At 45.9% G+C, this 22918-nt stretch overlaps 1 protein-coding gene across 1 annotated transcript in view; it reads right to left on the bottom strand.

Moving 5' to 3' along the window:
• Positions 1 to 399: 399 nt before the first annotated feature.
• The window catches only part of LOC144096608 (uncharacterized), a 40686-nt gene continuing 18167 nt past the window's right edge, over positions 400 to 22918 (bottom strand). Inside the window, exons 7-12 of the mRNA XM_077629418.1 lie at positions 22241 to 22389; positions 15252 to 15474; positions 11875 to 12136; positions 9712 to 9900; positions 9097 to 9220; positions 400 to 5905 (exon numbers count right to left, since the gene is read on the bottom strand). Coding sequence (XP_077485544.1) covers positions 5651 to 5905; positions 9097 to 9220; positions 9712 to 9900; positions 11875 to 12136; positions 15252 to 15474; positions 22241 to 22389 — 1202 coding nt within the window. The 3' untranslated portion in view covers positions 400 to 5650. The remainder of the gene's footprint in view (positions 5906 to 9096; positions 9221 to 9711; positions 9901 to 11874; positions 12137 to 15251; positions 15475 to 22240; positions 22390 to 22918) is intronic.

Raw genomic sequence — 22918 nt, forward strand, 5'->3', positions numbered from 1 at the left:
AAAACCACTTTTAAGATGTATTGTTCTACTATATACTTTCTTCTCACGTAGGTAACATGATATGACAAAATCAAATGGTATAGAAAAGTGTCCAAGGGCACCAATTTGTGGACATCCAACGCTACAATCCACACGGGGGGATGCTTGGATTGAAGATGGGCACCTGGTTTGGTCATGCTGAGTTCATTTGATCTGGCCTAGCAGCTTTACCCCCTCCACTACACACACACATAGAGGCAGCACACAGAAATAGTAAATGGAAAATTTATAAAACCATACTCTGAGTGAACTAAGTAGTGCCTTACTCCATAAACACACCGACCAATTATAGCATATAATATGTGTGTGACCACCACTGCAGGACATGTCCACAATACAGCAAATTAAAAGGACCACAAGCAGTTATTAAAAAGGGGGGTTTTATTCTTTCATACAAAATCATTATAAACAATGCTCTTCTGTGCACAATGAACAGAGCAGATGGTACAAACAAAAAAAATAGAAAAACGTCTGTGCCCAAGGCTGTCACGAAGCACACAGATTCAACTCCTTCAACGTATACTTGCACCATGAGTACACAGTGCTACACAGGTATAGGAGGGAATAATCCACACGCACGCTCACAGCATTGAGCAATTCCAACCCAACTGCCACCTCGGCAGTTGGGATCTCGCTCACGGTTTAGATGCAACCTTACGAGACATCGAGAAAAAGAGGGGTGCACATAAAACCTGAACTCTTCAATCCCTCCAGCCGGCTGTGAAATTTCTGTGCTAAAGTTTCACTGTGTTTATGCAATTTCTTGAAACAGAGGTTATTTATTCCAATTCATGCTCTGGAAGCACGAAAAACAAAACAACTGAAAGTACAAATATTCTTCATGACTGTGCTTTTTAGATTGCAGAATTCTCTGTCATTTTTCATTTAGGAATAAGCAGCTACAAATGCCTTTCATCCTAAGTGCAAGACTGTTGCCTTGGTTTTTATTTCAAGCTTCCAAAGTACAAGCTTACACGAACTTGCCATTATACTAATTTTAACTCATTTGGAATTTTGCAACTGGAACAAGTAAATATCTCTGCTGCAGCACCACTCCAAAGCATAAAAACATATAGTGCACCGGGCAAAGCACAACATGTATAAAAGCCACAAGTTATAAAAGGCAACCTATAAAAGCTGCAACCTATAAATGCTGCAAGCTCCATACTGCCACAATCATCACTTCGCTACAGCTGACACATCACAACAAACAGATGTACTGCAATGTGAAGGCCGTGACACAATCAATTCTAATGCAAGTGGTGTTTGATGTCATTTTACTCCCATGACGTGCAGGAAAGCAATACGGACAACTGACCACACAGAAGGAAAGGGGAACTCTCCGGGCCAGAATATAATGGGGACTCACAGCTCACTGAAACTGCATGGAATGTTCTTCTCTGTATGTATAATCAGTGCAAAACAAAAGTTCTGGCTAGCTACGTACAGGTAGGCATCAAGATAATGTTTCAAGATAATGTTTTTGGAAAAAAACTTCTTATGAAAAGTGAATTTCACCAACAAAATAATCAGTGAACTTCTGCTAGCCTTCCTCAAATGAGCAACAAAAAGTTTTAAGGGGGAAGATTCTTTAAGCGAATTTTTTATTTCTAAAGTCACAGTCATAACACCCTCAGGGAGAATGTATTAATGTCTGCTGATTCCGAATATATTATTTAATTTCTTTCAAATAAGGCCATTGTTCTCTTATGAAAGATGTAATATTTTCTGGAAAACTTTTTAAGATGTCTGCTGCAGGAAAGTTTCCAAAATGCATGCCACTAGTTTTTGCTGATATGAAAGGTTGCAATAAGGGCAAAATTATCATGGTTCCTTTCACGAAACTGGAACTATAGTGTTTTGAAGATGCCACTCCAGAAATAAGAGAAAAAGCCTTTTGTATTACAGCCTTTACCATTATTTACAAGTGGTATACACTGGCACTGCTACGTCACGGCACTGCGCTGCAACGCCACCGGCCACCATGTCTGCAGTGCATGTAGCACACAAACTTCTGCTCAAACATGTTTTTGCCACGTGTCACATTTGGATTTTTGCTCAGACCCCGCATGCATTGGTGATTTGGCTCGCAGTCACCTTGCACAATAGCTGCACTAAACTGCGTCCTAAACGAACAGCACTCAGGATGGTCAGCTACACCGTTTATCGCTGCCTGAGCCAATCAAGAAATGGTGCAACGACGACAATTAGCCACCACAGGTTCTGTTCCTATCGATTCCAGAACTGAAGGTCATATAGTGGTCTGTGACAGCAGTGCTTCTGTCAAATTGGAGGGCAATGAAAACGACAGCAATGACAAGCAAAACCAGCTTCTTCTCTGTAAATACACTTTGCTTCAACACCTTCTTGGGCTCACCCTTTGGCTGTTTAAAAACAACCAAAAGCCGACAAAACAAACTTTGAAACAGAATGCAAGTCTACAGCAGAAGGACCACCATAGATCATCATACGGCCATATTCAGGTAGACCCTTTGTCACAAGTTTAGAGTCCAGGGGGGTTGCTTCCAAGCCACACTGTGTGGCTCGTAATGCATCCCATGCATTACAAATCACCTGCCCCCTCCAATGGGTAGGAATCCCACAAATGCTAAAGAAGCCGCACTACAGAGCTTAGAACGAAGCCGCCTGGGCTCTAAACGTCTGACAAAGGCTACACATAACAGGCAATAGAAAACTAGAAAAAGAAACAAGAGAAGCCTGTACTGGAGATGTTTCTATATGTAGCTTATGGTAAAATGTTTCCAGTTACTACAGTTACTTCATGCAAACATCTATGCTTCCGCACCATCAAACATGGAGAGAAACAGTTGAGTTCTTAAAAAAGATGTAGCTGCAGCCAGGCCAGCATTAGCGTAACATAATAACCAACACTCAGACTCTGAAAGCAGTTGGGCATATGCTGTTTAAAAGCGAGATTGCTGGTTCAGCCGTTTTATAAGGCCATAATGATATGTGAAGAAATTTTCCCTCTGGTTATGCTGCACATATAAAGTGCACTTCCTTGTCTGCTGCATGCCATACAAGCTCCCCTTGCTTCAATAAACACTACACGAATGTAAAACGTAACCTCATGACGTCCTAACGAGTAATAGGCAATGATAATAGGAGCGCTGCTGATATTTCCCTCAGTTAGATCTTCCAACCAAGGCACAAGCGACAATTTCTCCCATCAAATAAGAATAAGCAAACAATCAAAAAGGGCCACAGCCCTAGTACAAGCAAACAGCTTGCAAACATGGTCTCCAGCCATGTTGTAATGCTCATCTATATACTGCACAGAACAGGGCAGTGAATGCATCAATGACTTCCACAAGCAAAAAAAAAAAAAAAGCTGTCATAGATCAGCATTGGAGAAGGAGCACCAGTAAGAAAAAAACACAAGATGAGAAAACAAGGTCACCTAACGAGTTCAAATCTTGTTTCACATCATACCCAAGAGCTAAAGTCACTCACTCGCTCCAAAAACACTGTCACACTTCACTTGCAGTGTTCCCCTCTCTGTGTGAATGTCATAAATTGTAAAAGAGAAAGTGCAAGGCACAATGCACAATTACACTGTGTGCCTGAGATTCATTCCACTGAGAATAGTCTTGGCTAATATATACACAGACATCACCACCTCGTTACAAAAAATAACAACAACGTATACAACAAATGTAAAAAGATGGTAAGAAAAGCTAGCCATCCATTGAAACCCTCACCAGTAGAGTTCGTCACAAACTCCAAGCAGAAAAAGACGCATAAAACTTGAGTTATATGAGAAAGTAAACAGAAGGAGCATTATATAAATGCATTATTGCAAAAGGATCTAGTTTTTATGTACACCGGGTACACGAAAGAAAGGTAACTCAAAATGGACGGATAAAATCGGCCCGACCAATACAGATCATGCCAGCAAAGGGAAACACTGTGAAAAAGCACAACCTCATGCAAAAGCTGGCATTGTTTGATTTCATGTACAGGCACTTAGTTTTAAGCTAAACAGCAGCAGTTAGTATGCAATATGGCATATCATTCTAAAAAATGCATTCTTGACAACACTGACGTTGAGTCATTTAGTAACAAAGGAAACACACAAAAGAATGTTGCTACCTGCCAGTGCAGCTAATACCACTGTCACAATGGAAAAGTTAATGTCGCTTGAAATAAACGACATCAGCCTGTGATATCAATCTGCTTCCTCATCAGCAGATTATCACTTTAACCAAAAAGAGCTACGCACTCCAAAAATGGTGAGGCGACTAATGAGGTATGAGGATGCATGTGGCAAATGGACGGAATGGGATGCTACGTGTAAACGAAACAATCGGGTTGTAACAACTCTGATATAAAAACTTAAAATTTCCAATGAAAAATTGCTTCTCATCCCCAATGGCACAAGTTGGTCCGACTTTTGAGGGAATACGTATTCCAAGACCTTTCTTGTCTGTTTACCTGTGCCTTCAAGAAAGCAGCTAAGAGCAAACTACAGGAAACACTCTTGGAGTTACAGGTAAGTCATCTACCAGCTTCATCAATCTGTTACCGGCGAAAGCTGGCGCACTCCCAAGTTATCGAAAAGGCACGTGGCAAAAGTGTGTCTAAAATATGGACGGCAGTGCGATAGCTTTTCAAAAGGGTCCAACACACTCTTTAGCTAAGAGCGAGACTGCATCAGGAATCGGGAAATGGTTCCTCGCACTTTTCACATATGAAGTGTCAACACTGATATGTAGACCTCCTAATACCGCGGCAGCCAGGTAACTGCCCAAAATCTAAAACAGCACTAATGCCATGGTATAAAAAAGGGGATACCCAGTAAAGTATATAGGACAGAAAGAAAAGCTAGTTTCATTTTGTACAAGCACAGCTGCACAAGGTGGAATGTATCTTGGGTTAAGTTAAATGGAGTACTCGAGTCAACCAACACTAAACACATCGAGACCGAAGCCGGTCTTGAAGCTGACGGGCATGCTGCATGCAAAGTCAACAGCAATTAGAAAATGGGCAACACCTCTCCTGTACACAAGACCACATTTGTTAGGCAGGGCTTCACACATTGCGCCTTCCCTACAAAAGCTGTCGCTGACTACTCATTCAACTGCCACACCGTAACTTTTCAACGGAGGATTTTGCGAGGACACGGCCGTTTCAGTGAATCGACCCAAGCGAGGTAATACAGCATGGGTACAAAGTTGCCTGCTCTAATAGCTGTGCCATCGTCACAGGGTGGGCTTTACCATGTGTGTCCCATGAAAACCTTTGTCCATAGCTTTCAATTCGCATAGGTTTCAATAACCACTGTGGTACAACTTTTCAAGGCAAGATGAGGGCACACTGCCTGACATCACAAAGCATATCACTGCTACGTACAAATTACCATTTGTTACCACAACCTCAGCGCTCCAAAGGTATAGTAGAACAGTCTGCCTTCAAGCTGAATAATTTTCGTGAAAAATAGCCATAAAAAATAAGGAAGGATGGAGGCCCCCCCCAAGAGGAAATTAGCTCACCTTACAAGATGGCAGCGCTGATCACCTTACGATGACATCACTTCTGTCCTGCAACCGTTCGCACCGCACTCCCAATTCGGGGTTGGTGCACCCACTCCTCACACGAGAGTCCGCAGCAGCAGCACAACCGTCGCAACCAGTGCCACGCTCGCGATCAGAGACGACGCTCCAGCGATGCGACACTTGAGCGTGTCGTACCTGCTGGGGTTGTCCTCGATGACTTTCTCAAACTCGGCCTCAACGATCTGACCGTCGAAGTAGGTGATAGGGTCGTTGAATGGGTACTCGAAGCCCTGCAGGCACTCACACTTGTACCCGCCCGAGTCGAAGCCACGGCCCAGGATCGGTACACACTGAGGAAGGGAAGATGGAGGGAAGGGAAAGGCATTTACTTACACGCAAAAATGCTGGCTGCAAGGTGCTGCAGAAATGCATCCCCACTGAATGACCACAGGAGCCACTGCCATACCCAGCTTTTTAGACGTCAGCAACTAGTGTCATCTGTTAGCTGCCAGCAGTGAACACCACATAACTCAATGGGGATATTTTAAACTTGTAATTTTGAGAAAACAAGACAGTCTTCAGAGATTCTGCGCGAACTTGATAATTATCATGGCCGACTCTTCGTCCTCACTGCACAATCTGGCCTATAAAATGCTTCTGGTAAAATGTGGCAGCTTTAATACTATATTTGCGTGTACACGGATATGACACTGGTGCATCGCATTTCCTAGCGTATCTCGCGAAGCCGACATGCCGCTGTTTACAGCAGAATCTCGGTTATACCACTTTCAGGGAACTGTGCAAAACCATCGTATAAACCAGGGTCGCATAATTGAAAATATCGCACAAGTTATGCATTCGCATAATAAACACGTCCGCTAATCTGACTGTCAAAAATTATTTAAAGTCTTTTTTCCCCACGTGTTATGAAAGCACCTGTTTTTGTTCTGCGAGAATTAGTTCTGAGGAGCCAGTCCACAAGCAGCCAGGCTTTTCGGCATTAAAGAGGAGTCTTGAGACGAGGCCCTCGTGCACTCCCATCCCTGCACATTTAGTGATGTCGCAAGCACCTCGAAAACAATGATTTGGAAGACGCGCCAGAAATAAGTCTGCTCTGATTCTTCGAAGATGTTTTGCAACACGCAGTGCAACGAACCCAGCGACATGCCTTTCTGTTCAGATTTCCTCTAGGACTGCTGTCACTCCGCGGCAGCACGCAGAAGTGTCTGCACTATGAATTCACACCATAAGGGAAAAAAAAAAAGCACAATGTTCACCTGCAAAGTGAATGCGCTGCGGGCACGCTTTCTGCAGTGATGTGCGGTTTGCCGGGTGACAGCGCGCCTCTCGCTCCTGGCTCGCTCGGTGTCGCTAGGCCTAACATGCTCCGCACTGAAGCCATAGCGGAAAGCGCTTTCAAACTAGCCACTGGTGACGGCAGAAATGTCTAATCTGGTTAACGCCTCTGCAGCAACTTCATGCTGGTATGAATGTACAGTTGATTTCCCTAACGCCTTCATCAGTGAAGCGAGCAGAAAAGTGGGCCAGGTGAGCAGCCTCGCACCGACAGCCTTCGGTCACATGCACGGAGTCAGAGCCCGAGCTATCGGCAGAACCGTCATTGCAGGCCGTCGTGCACTCGATCAGATCACTACACACATGTCTCAGTCTTGATTCCGATCTGAAACCAACCTGGTTAACGTCACGCCTGCCAATAAAGTGCTCAGCCAGCATCTCCCATTCCAGACCCTTCCTGCCGGCTGTCATACGAAGCAAGCAGGGTGTGCATATTTTTCTGTTGTATATCGAGGCTTTTAATGCATTATCCCTATGGAAGGTTCACCAGGCCCGAGCCAGATCACTGTAAAATGCAGGTCATCGCATGAAACGGGGGACGCATAACTAGGGTTCCACTGTACATGTGCACATCAAGTCTGGCAAGACGGTGGCGCTACGCCCAGTGCAAGTGGTATAGGGGTCCAGCCGCCCCACCTTGAGCACAGACTGCCTTGTTATCCGGCAGAGGGGGTATCATACAGTCATTGCAGGGAGCAGGAGGGGAGCTTCCAAACTTTTTCCATTCACCTCGTAAGTCGACTTCCCTCTGCCTGGCAGATTAGAGTGATGCACTCTCCTAGCATGTCTTCCCTGTTTACATTAATACGATTGCCAGAAATTTGATATCATGGACTGCTGTTGCATTCATGTAAAATGTGACTTATGAATCGAGGTTTTCAAAGCGCCACCCATACTGCACATAATTTTCTTTTTTCATGAATTCTAGCCAGATATGTGAGCCTTCTAAGCCTAAAGACAACCATATAAACGCATGTAAGGGCCGCACCCGTGTATGGGCGGACCCCGTTTTCCAGAAGGAAATATTAGAAAAAAATAATATCCCTGTAAGGGCCACACCGAAACTTTCCACACGACCCACACGGGTATAGCTTTCGAAATGCACGTGCCGTGGCCTCCGAGATCAGCTCAGGCTGCAAGCAACGGCACTCTAGATCGCGGAGGCGACACATGCGCACAGGAGCTTCCAGGTGCTGCCCATGGATGGCGCCAGAGGCTGCGGCTTATTATCATCATCGTCAACTTTCTCCTCCGCCGCCGGCTCCCGCTATCTATATCAGCATCAGCATCACTAGCTCCAGCTTTTTGTGGCTGTCAAAGGCACGGGAGTTGTGGTTCACTATAGTTGTGGCTTTCGCTTGCTGCTGCAGAGCGTTATAGTTTCAGCAGTTTTAGCACGAGCTACATGGCTGGGAGTTTGTTGTCGAGCACGGCAAGCGTGCGGTGCGCAGGAAATTTGACGTGGCCAAGAAGTGCATCCGACGATGGTGCAACCAAAAAGGATGCACTGAGAAACACAAGCTGCAAAAAGCACGCTTTCCGAGGCAAGCCGTGCAAGTTTTCCGAACTGGAAGAAGAGCTGCTGTGCGACTTGTGGGATGAGCGTGCACCAGAGCAGCCAGAGAGCACAGCTAGGGTGGCTAGAACTTAAAGAGCACAGCACCAGCTCGCAGTAAGAATGCACTGCAGGTGGCGACTGAGCGTAGAATTAATGCCGCTAATTTCCCGATTGGTGTGTTTGTACTTTAAACAAAAATTTTTTCTCGAAAATCGCGTGTATGGGCCGCACCCCAAATATTGACCCTCAAATCTGGAAAAAAAACTGCGGCCCATACACGCGTTCATACGGTAATTTCACCTGTCCTGTAGACTACACTACCTTATTGCTGCAGGCAGAATTAGCCCTCTGTAAAACACCACCCACAGGCACTTGAACTGACACCTGTCACAGGGTTTGTAAAAAAGCTATATTTTTCAGTTCATGCTGGTTGGTTTACCTTTTTCGTCCAATACACTGCTGGAAACGTGACCACATTGAAGCTGAAGCAGAATTAAAAGTGCTTCCCAGAGCTCGGGACTAAAGCAAAGCATCTCTTGTAGCTCTTCTAGTTGCAGCACTTCCAGTTAAGCTCATCTCACCTTTGCCAAAAATACATCTAGACGTGCGACACCATGCACGACTCACCCTGGAAGAGCGGCGGTCACACTTGTGCGTGTCCTGGAAGATGTTCTCCTCCGTGTACGGATCGTAGTCTGGGCACTGGTTGATGTCCAGCTCTGTCACCATCACTGTCACCGCCACCACTCCCCTGCACACAGAGATGACACGTCGGGGGTTGGCTGAAAGGTTCACATGCAGTAGCATACCATAATTGCACAATTCTGATGTGCCCCTGATTCTAACGCACAACCAATTTTTATGTTCACAAAAATAGAAAAAGCTGAATTCCTGCAGATGCATGGAAGCAGCATTCATATCTGCTTTTCTATTACTGCCATAGAAGGATTTATTGGGTACAAACAGATGGTGGGTTGACTTTACCTGATGCATTGTACGTGTTTCAGATTTCAGGAAATATGTTTTTCGAGAAACTTCAAAACTCCTGGAACATTACCTGCACCCATCAGAGAGCACAAGTTAGCTTTTAAGTTCAACAAGTTTCCCCCAAAACAATTTTGTGGTTTAGTTCTAAATGCACTAGATCATAAAGACTGCTATGGGCAGCATGCACACATCATATCTTTTGTGCCACTTTTCTATGCCACAAACAAACAGCACTCCACGGCAGTGACGGCTCACTTGAACTCAATGCGGTTGTGCAGGCTGTCCCAGCCAAAGAAGGGTGATGCGTAGACCATGACCCAGTCACCGTGCAGGCCCCCACAGTCAAAGTATGGGTCGGTCCAGTAGCCATGTTCCACCTCAGCGGCGTGGTACTGCAGCGGGTAGTGGTCGTAGTTGATGGGGTTGTGGCCTGTCGAGTTATACCTGCGGATATGAGAAGCACACGACAGGGTGCCTCATTGTAATGAGCCAGTTTTGATAAATTCATGGTATTCTCAAAGAAACAGGATGAAAAAGGCTCACTTGTGACAGAACAGGCACCACTTTTTTATATTGCGCTTTCCTTGATATCACAAGATACAGCACATTTTAAAAGAAATATGCTCAAAGTTCTCATTTGGGCTAGTTTGCTCATGCTAAAGAAGTCTTAATATGTTAACGAGCTTACAACAGGACGCGGCCATCCTGTGATAACTCCGCCTTTTGTTCATCCTGTCTTCTGGTGATATTTTATTGTGACAGCCGTACCAATGGCACTTAGTGAAAATGCCGGCATAGTCCAAGTGAAGCCTCCATCCTCCAGAAGCAACGCCCATTTCTACCCACCTTCATCCTACAGAATAACTCTGTCACGTGTGTGAAGCCTCGGTTTGTAGTACAAGCATTCATAAGAGTAAAAGCATCAAAGCAATCACTGAAGGTAAATCCAACTGCTTTCACAGAACTGTCACATCAGGTTTTATGACTGGCCTGTCAATTTTTTGTTTTCTGGATAAAACAGCACGGACCAACTGGCCTAAAGACGACTAGGCATAATACAAGTGTATGTTTGCTCGACTGATTCCACAATATGTTCTCAAGCCGTTGGCTTAGGAAAAGTTTCGCAGTGATTGACGCATTTCTGCACCACCAACCGCTTCTGCCCGAGAACAAGGCAGACTTGCAAAGCATGTGCACTGAGATGCTTGAGGCAGTCCCCCACGAAGCTATTTACGGCTGGGCTGCCATATCGTTTCATTCACCCTAGCACTGCACTTAACAAAGCTCAGTGCCAAGTGTAGCCAGAATGTTGATTAGTTTGGTATTTTCGCATGGAAAGTTTGGTTGCTGTCAGTATCCCTATGGCTCTGTGTTCCCGTCAGAATGCTTTCCCAGCTGTGTGATGTCCAGTGCAATACAGCCATCAATTTAAACTCCTTGACCTGAAAGAAAGGAACAAAAACCTATAACCTTTTTTTCTTCTTTTTTTTCAAATATAAGTCTCACCTGTGTAACCCCTGCTGCATTCATTCACACCAACGTAACGTCTGTTATAGGTGGTGCAGTTGCAGGAGAGCTTGGCTAGATTCACCTCAACCAAGCTGCAGTAAATACTTCCATTTCCCGAAAGAAGCCTTGCACAAGGCAATTATAAACAGGAAGCACTTAGTGAATGCTCATGAAATAAACTCCCTCTAACTCAGAAAATGCACAGTTCACATCTCGCTAAATTGGCAACGCATGCAGGACTAACTTAGCCACACATCCATTAGCTCTTTGGCACGCTATGCACACAATTGTGTACTGCACCTAGCAGTGATTTTTTGCTTCAGGTGAATTTCACATCCTTCATGTCACAAATAAGCTGGTTTTTCACGCCAGCGAACGCGATAATATTTCGCAAAACAATGAGCGGGGAAGCACGTCGTCCACCATTTTGTGCAGACATATTTTGCTACAAGCAGCAACATCATTGTTTTCTCTGCAATTCCAAGCATAATGTGCACCTTCGAAATCTAAATTATCATTGCTATCCTTCGGATGTTTTCTTGACAAGTCACGGCATTTTGATGCCGCTATTTTCATCCACTATGATACTTTGTACGAAATTTTTCACACCCCAGCTAAAATCAACTGCTTGTATTTTATGCTGGAAAACTAACAAACTCTATTTCTTAAGGCCTGAATATGCTACTAGGGGAAAAAATATTTCAGTTCGATTAAAAAAAAAAAAATGGCATAGCAAAGGGCTAAGCCAGCTTGCAGCCAAAGCATAGCTTGCTCAGGAAAAAAACATTCAGTGAAACAGGAAGACAGACGAACCCAGCAAGAAAGACAAACGCTTTCCTCAAGCACAGATGCAAAAGGTCAAACTCAGGAGGTGGTAAGTTTGACGAAAGCGGGCCCTGCATTGCGCACCTTATGCGTATCTTGGTGGTATAGGTGACCAGGTCATCCATGTTGGCTGCCCAGCGAGTTTTCAATGTTGCAAAGAAGTCCTCGTGCAAAAAGGCACCACTACGAAAGCGCGCCATGTCGTCAACGTAAAAGCGGCGCTCGTTTCGGTGGCGCCGATAGGCGTAGGGTGCGTACAGCGCTCGCCCAGGGAACTGCTTCCGGTCAAAGTAGACGCCACAGCCCAAGATCCGCTGGTTGCCGGCCACTAGTGACATGGCCTCACCTGCAACATGCACGAATGGCGAAATCCATGACGAGCGTGAAACATAAAAAATGAGATGAAGGACACGAAGAACTTGACACCAGACAAGCACTAGGTGCTGTATGTCGCGTGCATTTGTAGTAGTGTCTTTCCCAGCATCTTTACTGCCATTTTGAACCACAAGTTGCATGAGTTGCCCACTACACTCGGTGACAGCTCGTCTTGGCAATGAGAGGAAAGGCACAGCGGCAGAGCTTCTCTAACTGTGTCAATACAGTCTAACTGCAGTGCGGCCCCCTCACACATGTCGCTCGCTGGGTGGCTTTTCACTCCATCGCTGGAGCAGCTGGCACCATCTATGGAAGCCCCTTGGAACCAGGCAAGCGTAAACAATTCGTCCTATTCAAAGCAACTGTTTTTTCGGTGACTCTCTCACGTTGAATTAGAAATATCCCTTAAACAACAAGTGCTACTGCATTTTATAAGAGGGAACTAATAACTCCAACCAAGGACTATATTCGCTGCATAGAAAAAGAAGGCCTGTCTCAAGCACTGCAGCGTCGGCTCTATTGCCAAGGAAAGTTTCAGTGCAGTATAACCCGGTCATGTATGTCAAGAAAACTGACACATGAGGTGGCATTAGCTACAAGCACACAGAGAGCACTGCATCCTTCGTTCAGCAAAGTTAAAAGTAAAAAACAAACAAGCAAACTCCTGGTGTCTCATAGAAAGTAAGCATTAGCAATGGCAGCAGCTTGCTTCCTTGCTCACTCATCACGCGAGTCAACCTTCATTATTTATGTGTTGGCTCCTAGAACAGTACACTACACTATTACACCTGTGTGGTAATTTTTATGCAGTGAATTCTATGCCTCACTGCCATGTGCTACCAAATTTTAGTGCCAAATTTTAGTGTTGACAAGGCTCCATGCAGCAAAGCAAGTGCTCACAATTTGTTTGTTTTTTTCTCGTACATATCCTTCTGAATTAGAACTTGCGATTCAATGGTATTACGCTATGCATGTCCCACAGTGTTTATCACAAAGGGCCTTAAAGGAACATCAAAGTATGTGCAAGGCATTACTTGTAAGCCATAAAGTCGATTGTTCAGAGAAAGACCAGCACGTGTTTACTCCCGAGAGGAATGTGTGGTAGCATCTGAGACAAGCCTAAGGGGGTGCTTCCTGAGCAGTACCAAGCTGCTCACACAGATGGCATCACATGTGTCAGCCATCATCATCACCAGGCAGTGACTTTAGAGGAAGGAACGCCGACAGAGGAGGGAGCCTTTGAGGTTTTTCGGATGTTGCACATGCTTGCAGTGTGTGTGTGTGTGTGGACTGGTGCGGTGACTGACACGCGGAGACATTGCGAGAACTGAGTGACTCATAACAAGTGTGTTATACTCCATAGTCAGAAAAGCTGAAGTCAGAGAATGTTTAGTTATACAGTAGAGCCCGCTTACAATGGCCTCACTTATATCAAACAGACATTTAGTATGAACAAACACGACACGATCATCACAATTTAAATTAAGGCTGTGATGCCGAATTTCATAGAGAACGAACGTCCGCAGACGCAAAGTTCGGTAACACCGAACATGGACCCGCCAGGAACACACGTTCCGAGGCATCCTGCACAGTCTTCATCACAGTCTCGCATGAGCATCAATCAATCAGGCAAAGAACATGCAAAATTTGTGTGCAAAATTTGGCCTCCACCGCTGCACCCACATGCAGTGCATCGGTGTGATATGTGAAAGGCTGTTACCAGCTGGCACTGGGCAAAAGCAGTGCCCTTGCAATAACTTAACACCATAGACCCAAAAATTACCATATTAGTGAGTACAGATTTCGTGCCTGGTTGATATAGGTCCCATAATTAAAACCTGCCTACCTTTCATCATGTAACACACTACGCCTAACCACACAGTGCCAATCGCCCTGGTGGTCGCAATGCACGAAAATGAGCCAAGCAGCATCAAAAGTTCGCCAGGCAAACGACAACTTGCAGATACCGAGTAGACAGTGCACCATGAAAGCCCGCCTTGTGTTTTCATCTATATTATGACCAGTCCACTTTCTGCGAACATCTGGATATAACGAACGAACGGCACGAGATGGTAAAGTTCTTTTTGACTGCAAATGTCACAAGTAATAGTTGCATGCAAAGACAGGTGAGTGACTGGTCTCAATCACGGAGTGCTCGACCAAAGACTGCAAATGACAGTGGCGATGTCTCGGACAAGCTTCCTATCACACTTTAAAGGGACATCGAGAACGAAATAAAGTTAGCCTGTATACTGATAAGTTAACAGCGCTCTAATGACAAAGTGGCTACTTTCACTGCAAACGGAGATTTTACGGGCAAGAAAAAGCCAAAAAATGAAGAACAGTTACTGCCACCAGAAGCCATTTTTGCAAGCAAACTGCGGAGACATCAAAGCAGTTGCTTGCATGCAGATTCGCTGCCTAACGGTGATCACAGAGTCCTTTTCAGTCTTGACATCGTGAGTTTGAATCGAGTGGCAGAAGAAAGACGTTCCACTTTTAAATCAAACTTTATCTGTAATAGTGCGTCTTTTGTTGCCAAACAAACACCAACGTAGCCACAAAGAGCCCCCCCAGAATCGATTTTTACTGAAAGAAATTGCCATATTTATGTCCACATTATGTGCGCACTTTTTATTCAGAAATACGGTATCACCAATTAGTACACTTGTGTAACGCGAGATTCAGCAACACCTGTTAGCAGTGCTCAATGTGCCGCTCGCTCTGCTAGGTGCCACCCTCAATGCGCAAAGGTTGGAACGGCACAAGCACTAGCTCACACAGGATGCCACAAATCCGTATGTGGAAAATAGTGCCACTCCACTTTGTTCTTATTTTTCTTTCGTGTTACGACAATGTCGCCAACACCACAGAGCGTAGACTAGTGCCCTTAACAGCTATCGCTGTAAAATAAAAATTAGATGGCGTTGTCCTCAATGTCCCTTAAACAAGAGCATATGCTACGATGCGTAAAACACACAGTTCAGTGAGAGAATCTAAAGTGTTTCAAGTCCCCTTCAGAATACCCATCAATGCCCAGTGGTAACGCTTAGACAAAAAGCAAGGGAGAGAAGCATGCCCCTCACCGATGATCTGGTCTGGTGTGAGCGAGCGGTCAGGCACGCGAAACTCAGCAAACAGTTCCTTGGGGTCGACCGTCTGCAGGAAGCCCGACAGGAAGTTGGCCAGCCGCACAGCCGAACGTGCCTCATTCTCCAGCTGCCAGTCACGGCCATGCGCCACATCTCCCGGCAGCCTTAGCAGCTCAGGTCGCTCACGCCTGATTGCCTCACAGTTGAATGCTGTCACCTGCGCATGTGCATGCAGCGGCAACAGTTCAACAAACGAGCATGCAGGAAAAGAGAAAACAGATCAAAATGTCAGCTTCAGTTGACAACGCAGTGCGCTTCAAGGAGTATAGACACCAAATTTTTTGCAGCCTCTTTTATCTTTTGGAAAGGTTAGCATACATTAGTAAACCATATTTACTCGCACAATGATCACACTCACATAATGATCGCACCCCTGAATTTTGTCCTCAAAATTCTGTTCTTTTTACTTGCCGTGTAATGATCGCACCCCAAACTTGCCGTGCTACGTTTAGCTTGCTCTGTCAGCCGCCATTTTTGTTTTGATGTCTGTCCTACACTCACACAGCGGCAGCCGCCTATTGGTTGAACTGCAGTCATCCCACAGCAAACGCGTTCCCATAATTCTTGACAAAAATAATAAAAACTCGCATGAAAATTGGGTTTCTTTCCTTCCTCCATGCTCTATGAAAGCTCGTGTACGCCATTTTGAAAGTCTGCAGAGTGGTTTGTGATCGTGTGTGTGTGTGTGTGTGTCGGTGCCATTCCACCAAGGGGCGGTATACAGGTTTCACGGCCGCGTTCAAGATTAAGGGTACTGATTATGCGCTGGAGCATCATTCCAGTCGTGCTGCCGCCAGACATTTCGGCGTCGACGAAATTCGAATATGGTGTTGGAAAAAGCAGCGTGAGAAGCTGATGGCTACGAACAAATTTCGCCGGGCTTTCCGCGGACCCAAAACGGGCAAGTTTCCTCACGTTGAAGAGGCGGTACTTCAATACGTGAGGGACCTGCGCAAAGATGGTTGTGCAGTGTCATTAGAAATGATTCAAACACAGGCACGCACAGCTGCCAGAAAGCTGGGAATTTCCGCAAAGAACTTCCGCGCTAGCTCCGGTTGGACTACCAGCTTCATGCGATGAAATGGGCTTTCCCTGAAGCGGCGGACGTCGTTGTGCCAGCGGCTCCCATCCACATATGAAAGCAAGGTAACAGACTTTTACCATTTTGTCACCGGGATCCACGAAAAGAGCGACTACCTCTTGTCACAAACTGGGAACGCCGACCAAACTCCGCTAACCTTCAACATGCCCCGAAACATCACCGTCAACGAGAAGGGCGCTTGGAGTGTCCTCGTAAAGACGTCGGGTACAAAAACGCAGCGATGCACTGTCATTCTTGCTCTGACGGCCAACGGGCGGAAGCTGCAGCCATATGTTACTATATTTACGCGCATAATTTGCGACCTCGCATAATTTTCGCACCCTTATCACCCGGGTTTACAAAAAAACATTTTTTACTCGCACATTTTACGCACCGCGCTGCACTAGACCACCATCATGCACGCGGGCTCTATCCTATGGCTCTACCCAGAAGCATTCGGCTATTCCGCGCATTTGTTCGAAGGCTTTTTGAATCTTTTGTGCACTGGGTGTTCATGGTAGTGTCAGAGGCCGCTGTCACAATCGCGGCAGCACCAACGGCATCGCCACTCGGAACGGCCAGCGGCGCTTCCGGGGAGAATCGGCAGCTGACAGAAGAGCCAACACCGCTGTTTGTTTGGTTGATGCATGTGACTCGACTGCCAGCTACGCTTTTCTTGGTGGCTCTGACGGCTTGTGTTTGGTTGTTCAGTCGTGTCTTGCGATGGGATATCACAAATATACGGCAAGATCAAACTGCTTGTCAGCGTCTTATCACGGCGCGGAGCGGCGAAGCCAGCGAGAATAACCGCGTGTGCACAAGTTTGCCCATAGATGACAATCGTTGTGTTGGAAAACTTGTGCGCACGTGGCTATTCTCGCTGGCTTCGCCGGTCCGTGCCTTGATAAGGCGCCGACAAGCAGTTTGGTCAACGCTCGCGCGGTACTATTAAAGAATTCTGTGGTATGATAATTGATTTATTGATTCACGCTTGCTATCCCGGACGAAGTTGCGAAAGCAAGCTTACGGAATCCGAAACTACCGAACAATCCGCCTTTTTCATTTTCCTGTGCTGCCACCTCGCGTACAATGCTGGAAGCTCACTGGTAGGGTACTGCGCGCCCAACCCGGCCGGACTGAGTGCCGCTCCGGAGCACGTTTTGTTGGAATCTGTCGACGATGGCGTGTCCTGGGCAGCACCTGGTACCTGGAGGATTTCTAGGATTGACTGATGGCTGGGTGCGAAGTCCGAGGCAGGCTGCAGTGCCCACCGAAGAGCAAATTCTTCAGTATCTCCGATCATCCGGCATGCGATGCGAACACCAGCTTAGCAAGGGCCACCGCTTCAGAGATGAAGGCCACATTCGGAACATAATGTTCAATGAAATATCCCCGATCAGTGAGGTTGGCGTTTCCCGCTGTATATGCCTGCCATCCATGAAAGGTGGATACTACATCGTGCACGCCGTAGTACAGAAAACGACTGGGGACAACAGTTTCCACAAGCAATCGTTGTGCTGAAGCGCTGTAGAATAGCTACACGAGCTATAAAAGCACAAGCGTACTCGCAACAAAGCAGCTCTGTTAGCATTTCACTGTATTTTCCCACAGCACACCGCTGCATAAGTTAAACAAGCATGCGCGTCCATAAAGACGAGCGCGAGAGGCGCACACTGAGTCCTTCCGGCGATACCACGCAGAGCTTTTCATCATGGATATGATGCAAACACACGCATAACGCACCTTCTGCTTCCTCTGCCTCTTAATACATGCCACGTACCCACATGGGTGTACTGGCCAAGATGTAGTGGCATAAACAAGGAAATTTCCATAGGAGATTATGACAAAATTTTAGCACCATGCGTGAATGCTCTCGTAGCTTCTTTTTCATTGCCCGCTCCATCGCGCGTTGAAAGCGGCTCACAGCACTTGCCCATTCGGCCTTCTTGCTTGAGAAAGCAAAAAAACGTCGGAACGAAGTCTGGGTGCCGCGGTGACATTCGAGGCCTTCCTGCCCATGAATAAAACACTTCATGATAGACTGCACACGCATTTAAACACAGTACCTTGTCCGTATCTGTCACAAAGTGATTCCCGCATAGTCTTGACGTGCTTGACGGTGCCCAAAGGCGGCCACGATCGTCGATCCGGCGAACTGCTTTTATCCACGCTTCGCGTTGAAGGCTGTCTTGGGAAGCGCTCGGAAAGCGAAAAAATCCGAGTTTGCTTCCCTTTGCAGCCGTATGCAACATATTTCGTAGGTATCGCCAAATGCGTCGCGCTGAACGCCCGACGGCTGCAGCAACGCACCCCGAGCAGGAAGCCGGTTTATTTACACTTCCACGGCCGGTCTAGAGTGGAGCGCGCGACCCTTCCAATATGTTTCGCGACACCGCCGCCAGGGGATGGACGCATGAGCAGTTGTGTCGTGAAAAAGGCGGATTGGCTGGGCCGCAAGCGATGACGCTGTTTTAGCGTCTTATTCAGAGCTTCATGCATGCACCTTGATGCCATCCCGCAAAAGGAGGGGGGGGGGGTGGGGGGGGGGGGTGGGGGGAGCGGCTTTTCATTTAGAGTCAACTTTTTTTCGGGGGGCAGCCAGCATGGGGTGCGGGTCCGGGTGCTGACGTATACGCAGCAACATACACTACAGTAGAATCTCGTTACAACGAACTTCACGGGACCGCCGAATTTAAATCGTTATTTTGAAATATCGTAGTACTGAAAAACCATTATTTTCATGTCAGTAATGCATCACAAGAACTAAAATTACGTACCTTTGCAGCAGATTTACGTGTTGGTAAGTAAATAATAAACGATAACGCTGGGCACAGTTTAACTACAATTTATTGCTTGAAGAAGTCTGTTATCTTCTTCTGGCGAGTAGACGACAAGCGCTGCAGGATGAACGCCTCCACATCCTCGACCTTCCTGTGCACGTCATCGGGGACATCTTTGCAGCGCCCGAGGAATGATCGGGTCTTCTCTAGAAAGACTAGGACATCCGAGCTGGAAACAATCTCTTCCTCTTCGTGCGCTGATCCAGTGTCGGCATCGTCTTCGTCGCTACTACATTCTTCTTGCTCACGCACTTGATTCACGATGTCTTCGGTGGTGAGCTCCGCGGATGTAGCCGCCGCGCTGTTGCTATCCACATAATTCGAAAGTCGCTGTCCACGGTAGTTGCCCAGCCGCAGATGTTTTCTTGAGGGAGCCAGCTGCGACTCTCGATGTAGTTTTATGATCTTGTCCCGATCTTTGAGCATCGTTGCCATTGTTGACGGTCTAATGTCAAGCTCCCTGCACAAGTCCGCTTGCTTTTTTCCAGCAGCTGGTCCGCTTTTTCTTTAAGCGAAAACTGGCATCGCTTCTTTTTAACGCGGGAGCCAGGAGAATTCATTGTCAGCAAAGCTAATGCACAACACAATCACAGCGCCGATAACTTTGCAGATCCTAACGTTCGCTGTCGACGTGGTGACACTGCGCTGAATAGGCTTAAGACTACTGCGCAGTATGTGACCACACGCTGGATGGATGATAATGGCCTTACCCTTTTGTATCGGGCGGCAGCTTGCGCCACCTAGCCTATATTCATTCAACGCGACACTCGCGTGATGGCGATACCGCTGGGGCTGTATCCGTTGCAACGAGTTCCCCAGCGCATAGCTGATGCTTCGGATGATGATGACAGGCGTCAGCTTCAGGGATTTGGTACGGAACTTCGTAATAACAAAGCGTCTTGCGACGAATGCGAGATTAAATTACATACGTTATTCTGAAATATTCGGTAATTTGAAATTCGTAGTACTGAAAGTTTTTTACATTGAAAGTATAGGCATTTTGGCGGGGATTTAAAAAAAATTCGTAAATCTGAAAATTTCGTTAATCTGATGTTCGTAGTAACGAGATTTTACTGTATACCTATATTGCGCGTTATGACCTTTGTGGAGTTTTTTAAATCGCGCTCGCAATATCCCCGCGTAATTTGCGCACCCCCTTCGTCGAGCCCTAATTTCTGAACAAAAAGTGTGCAAATTATGCGCGTAAATACGGTATATTTAAATGGAAGACTGTTCCAAAGGGAAACTTTCCCCGTGGCATCCATGTCCGTACTCAAACTAATGACTGGATGACTGCCGAACTGATGGTTGACTGGATAAAGACTGTTTGCGAATGAAGGCCAGGGGTGCTTCTGCTTCCCTCGCTTCTTGTTTTGGACAGTTTCAGAGGCCATCTAGTGGATAGCGTACATGCTAAGCTTAAGGAGCTACGCACGGACATTGCAGTGATCCCGGGATGTCTAACGTCGTTGCTGCAACCTCTCGACGTGTCACTGAGCAAACCGTTCAAGGACAATGTTCGAAGGCTTTACGCAGAGTGGATGGCAGCGGGCGAATATGATTTGACGCCAAGCAGCAAAATCAGAAGACCGTCTGTGAAGGTGCTTTGCTCGTGGATTGTCGAAGCGTGGAGAGGTATCCCTGACCAGGTAGTGGCCAAGAGTTTTAAGAAAACTGGCATATCCAACGCTCTGGATGGAACGGAAGACGACTTTCTTTGGGACCACGAAGATGCCCCCAGCGATGACACTGCCGTTTCCGACAACGAATCGTGCAGCAACGACAACGAGGACTCGGACTCGGAATAAATTTTTGAATAAGAAAAATAAAAGGGCAATGTGTAGTTCATGTGATGCCTATGCAATGTGTGCGTTTATTACAAAGGTAAGCCTAACTCAACTTCTATTTTTGGTTATGATCGTGACCGCTATTGTAAGAAGTCTGACCTGCATCTTGTTTGCATTTTCGATGCTCAAAAACTTTTTGTGGAAAATTTACTCCGCGTATTGCACCCCTAACTAAATTTGCATCAATTTTTTTATAAAAAAGTATGATCAATATGCGAGTAAATTTGGTACATCGTTAGCAAACATGGATCACCAGATGGAATCTGCCTATGCACTCGGTAAGTAATTTGTGATTAATTTCTTTTTTCGTGTTGTTTCAGCTGCAGTGAACAGCTGAACAATGGCTATGATGTTTAAGTGAACTTCACAAGTCAATAAATATAAGGAAAGGACAGGTGTAGCAGCAGTTTCCCAGTGAGTGGACATTTGGACTGTGCCACGATGAAGGGGAGATGCGTGGCTCGGAGATGAAATTTTTTACTTTTTGATGTAGAGCAATGAAATTCGGCACGCTCATTAGGAAGTTCACTGCATGCTTAAGTACAACATTTCAGTGAAATATCTTAAATAGCTTTGAACATTGTTAATTTTTATATGTTTCATTGCAATATCATACTTGCAGAAAGCCTGGCAAGACAACAAAACAAGGTAGGAGCCTGGAGTCATTCTTCAAGTTTTCCCAAAAGAATGGTTGATGCAACAACATTCTCCAAATATCTTCAGTAGCCCAAGCATTTTCTACACAGGATGTTACATATATGCTTGCACAATGCACTCATTATCGTCATGTCAAATTAGTGACAGTGTGAAAAAATGAGACAATACTAATTCCGAAATACAGAACATCACTACGAAAATCCATGAAGCCACTGTCATACCATACTTCCTGCAAGCAAGGCAGTCAGTTTAAAACACCTTTGAAAAAACTGGCACTTTCAAGGAGAGTTCACCCAGTTTATAGCTACCTATGGTCACAATTAACATTTTTGAAAGTCACTTCTGGGCTCTTTCAGAGAATATGTTTCGGGTTGTGATTAAACTGACGTTAGCAGCACTGCCGCAGCACTGTGATTAAACTGACGTTAGGGTAGCAGCTACCCTGGGCAAAGCAGTGCTCTTCCCAACCTCCTTGGCTCAACCCACAGACCTACCCACCGATTTCATGTAGGTGAAGATGAGGCGTGGGTCTTTGTTGGCCCCTGAGCTGATGTTGAGGATGGCCATGTGGTTGGCCTGTAGGCCAATGAAACGGATGCGGTCTTCCTCAGGAATGCGCAGCAGGTTCTGGGTCAGCACCATCATATCTGCATGCGAACACAAATGGGAAAAAAAAAAACAGCTTAAGCATGCATCGGCCCAGCAATAGTTGATTTGCTTCGATCACAGTTGGCTTTGAAGGCCAACAGTAATACACAGCTCTCCTTACCTTGTCAAAGGCTGATTGATCCAAGCCTTCAGCTATTTTGAACAAAATACTTGAAAATCTCACAGGTGCTTAAGTTCTGGACCTTTAGTTCTATTTCTTTTTTTTTTAAACACAACTGTTGCACATATCGGAGAGTGCCTAGAAAAGCATAGTGCAAGAGCTCCCGTTAACATAGAAACTAAAGTAGCATATTTACTTGCACGCTGGGCACACATGAATGCATGCACTATATTGACTGTCAAAATATTAAGTTTCCCTAGGATTTTACCGTGTAACCAAAACACACCCAGGCTTTCATAGATCTTTTGATGAAAAAATCATGTTCATTATACAAGTAAATACACCATTTTGCTCTATGCCACAACAATAATGAAGATCTGGGATCTGGGTAAACCTGGGTTGGCACC

Source organism: Amblyomma americanum, chromosome 7 (assembly GCF_052857255.1).
Source record: "Amblyomma americanum isolate KBUSLIRL-KWMA chromosome 7, ASM5285725v1, whole genome shotgun sequence".
Taxonomy (NCBI): domain Eukaryota; kingdom Metazoa; phylum Arthropoda; class Arachnida; order Ixodida; family Ixodidae; genus Amblyomma; species Amblyomma americanum.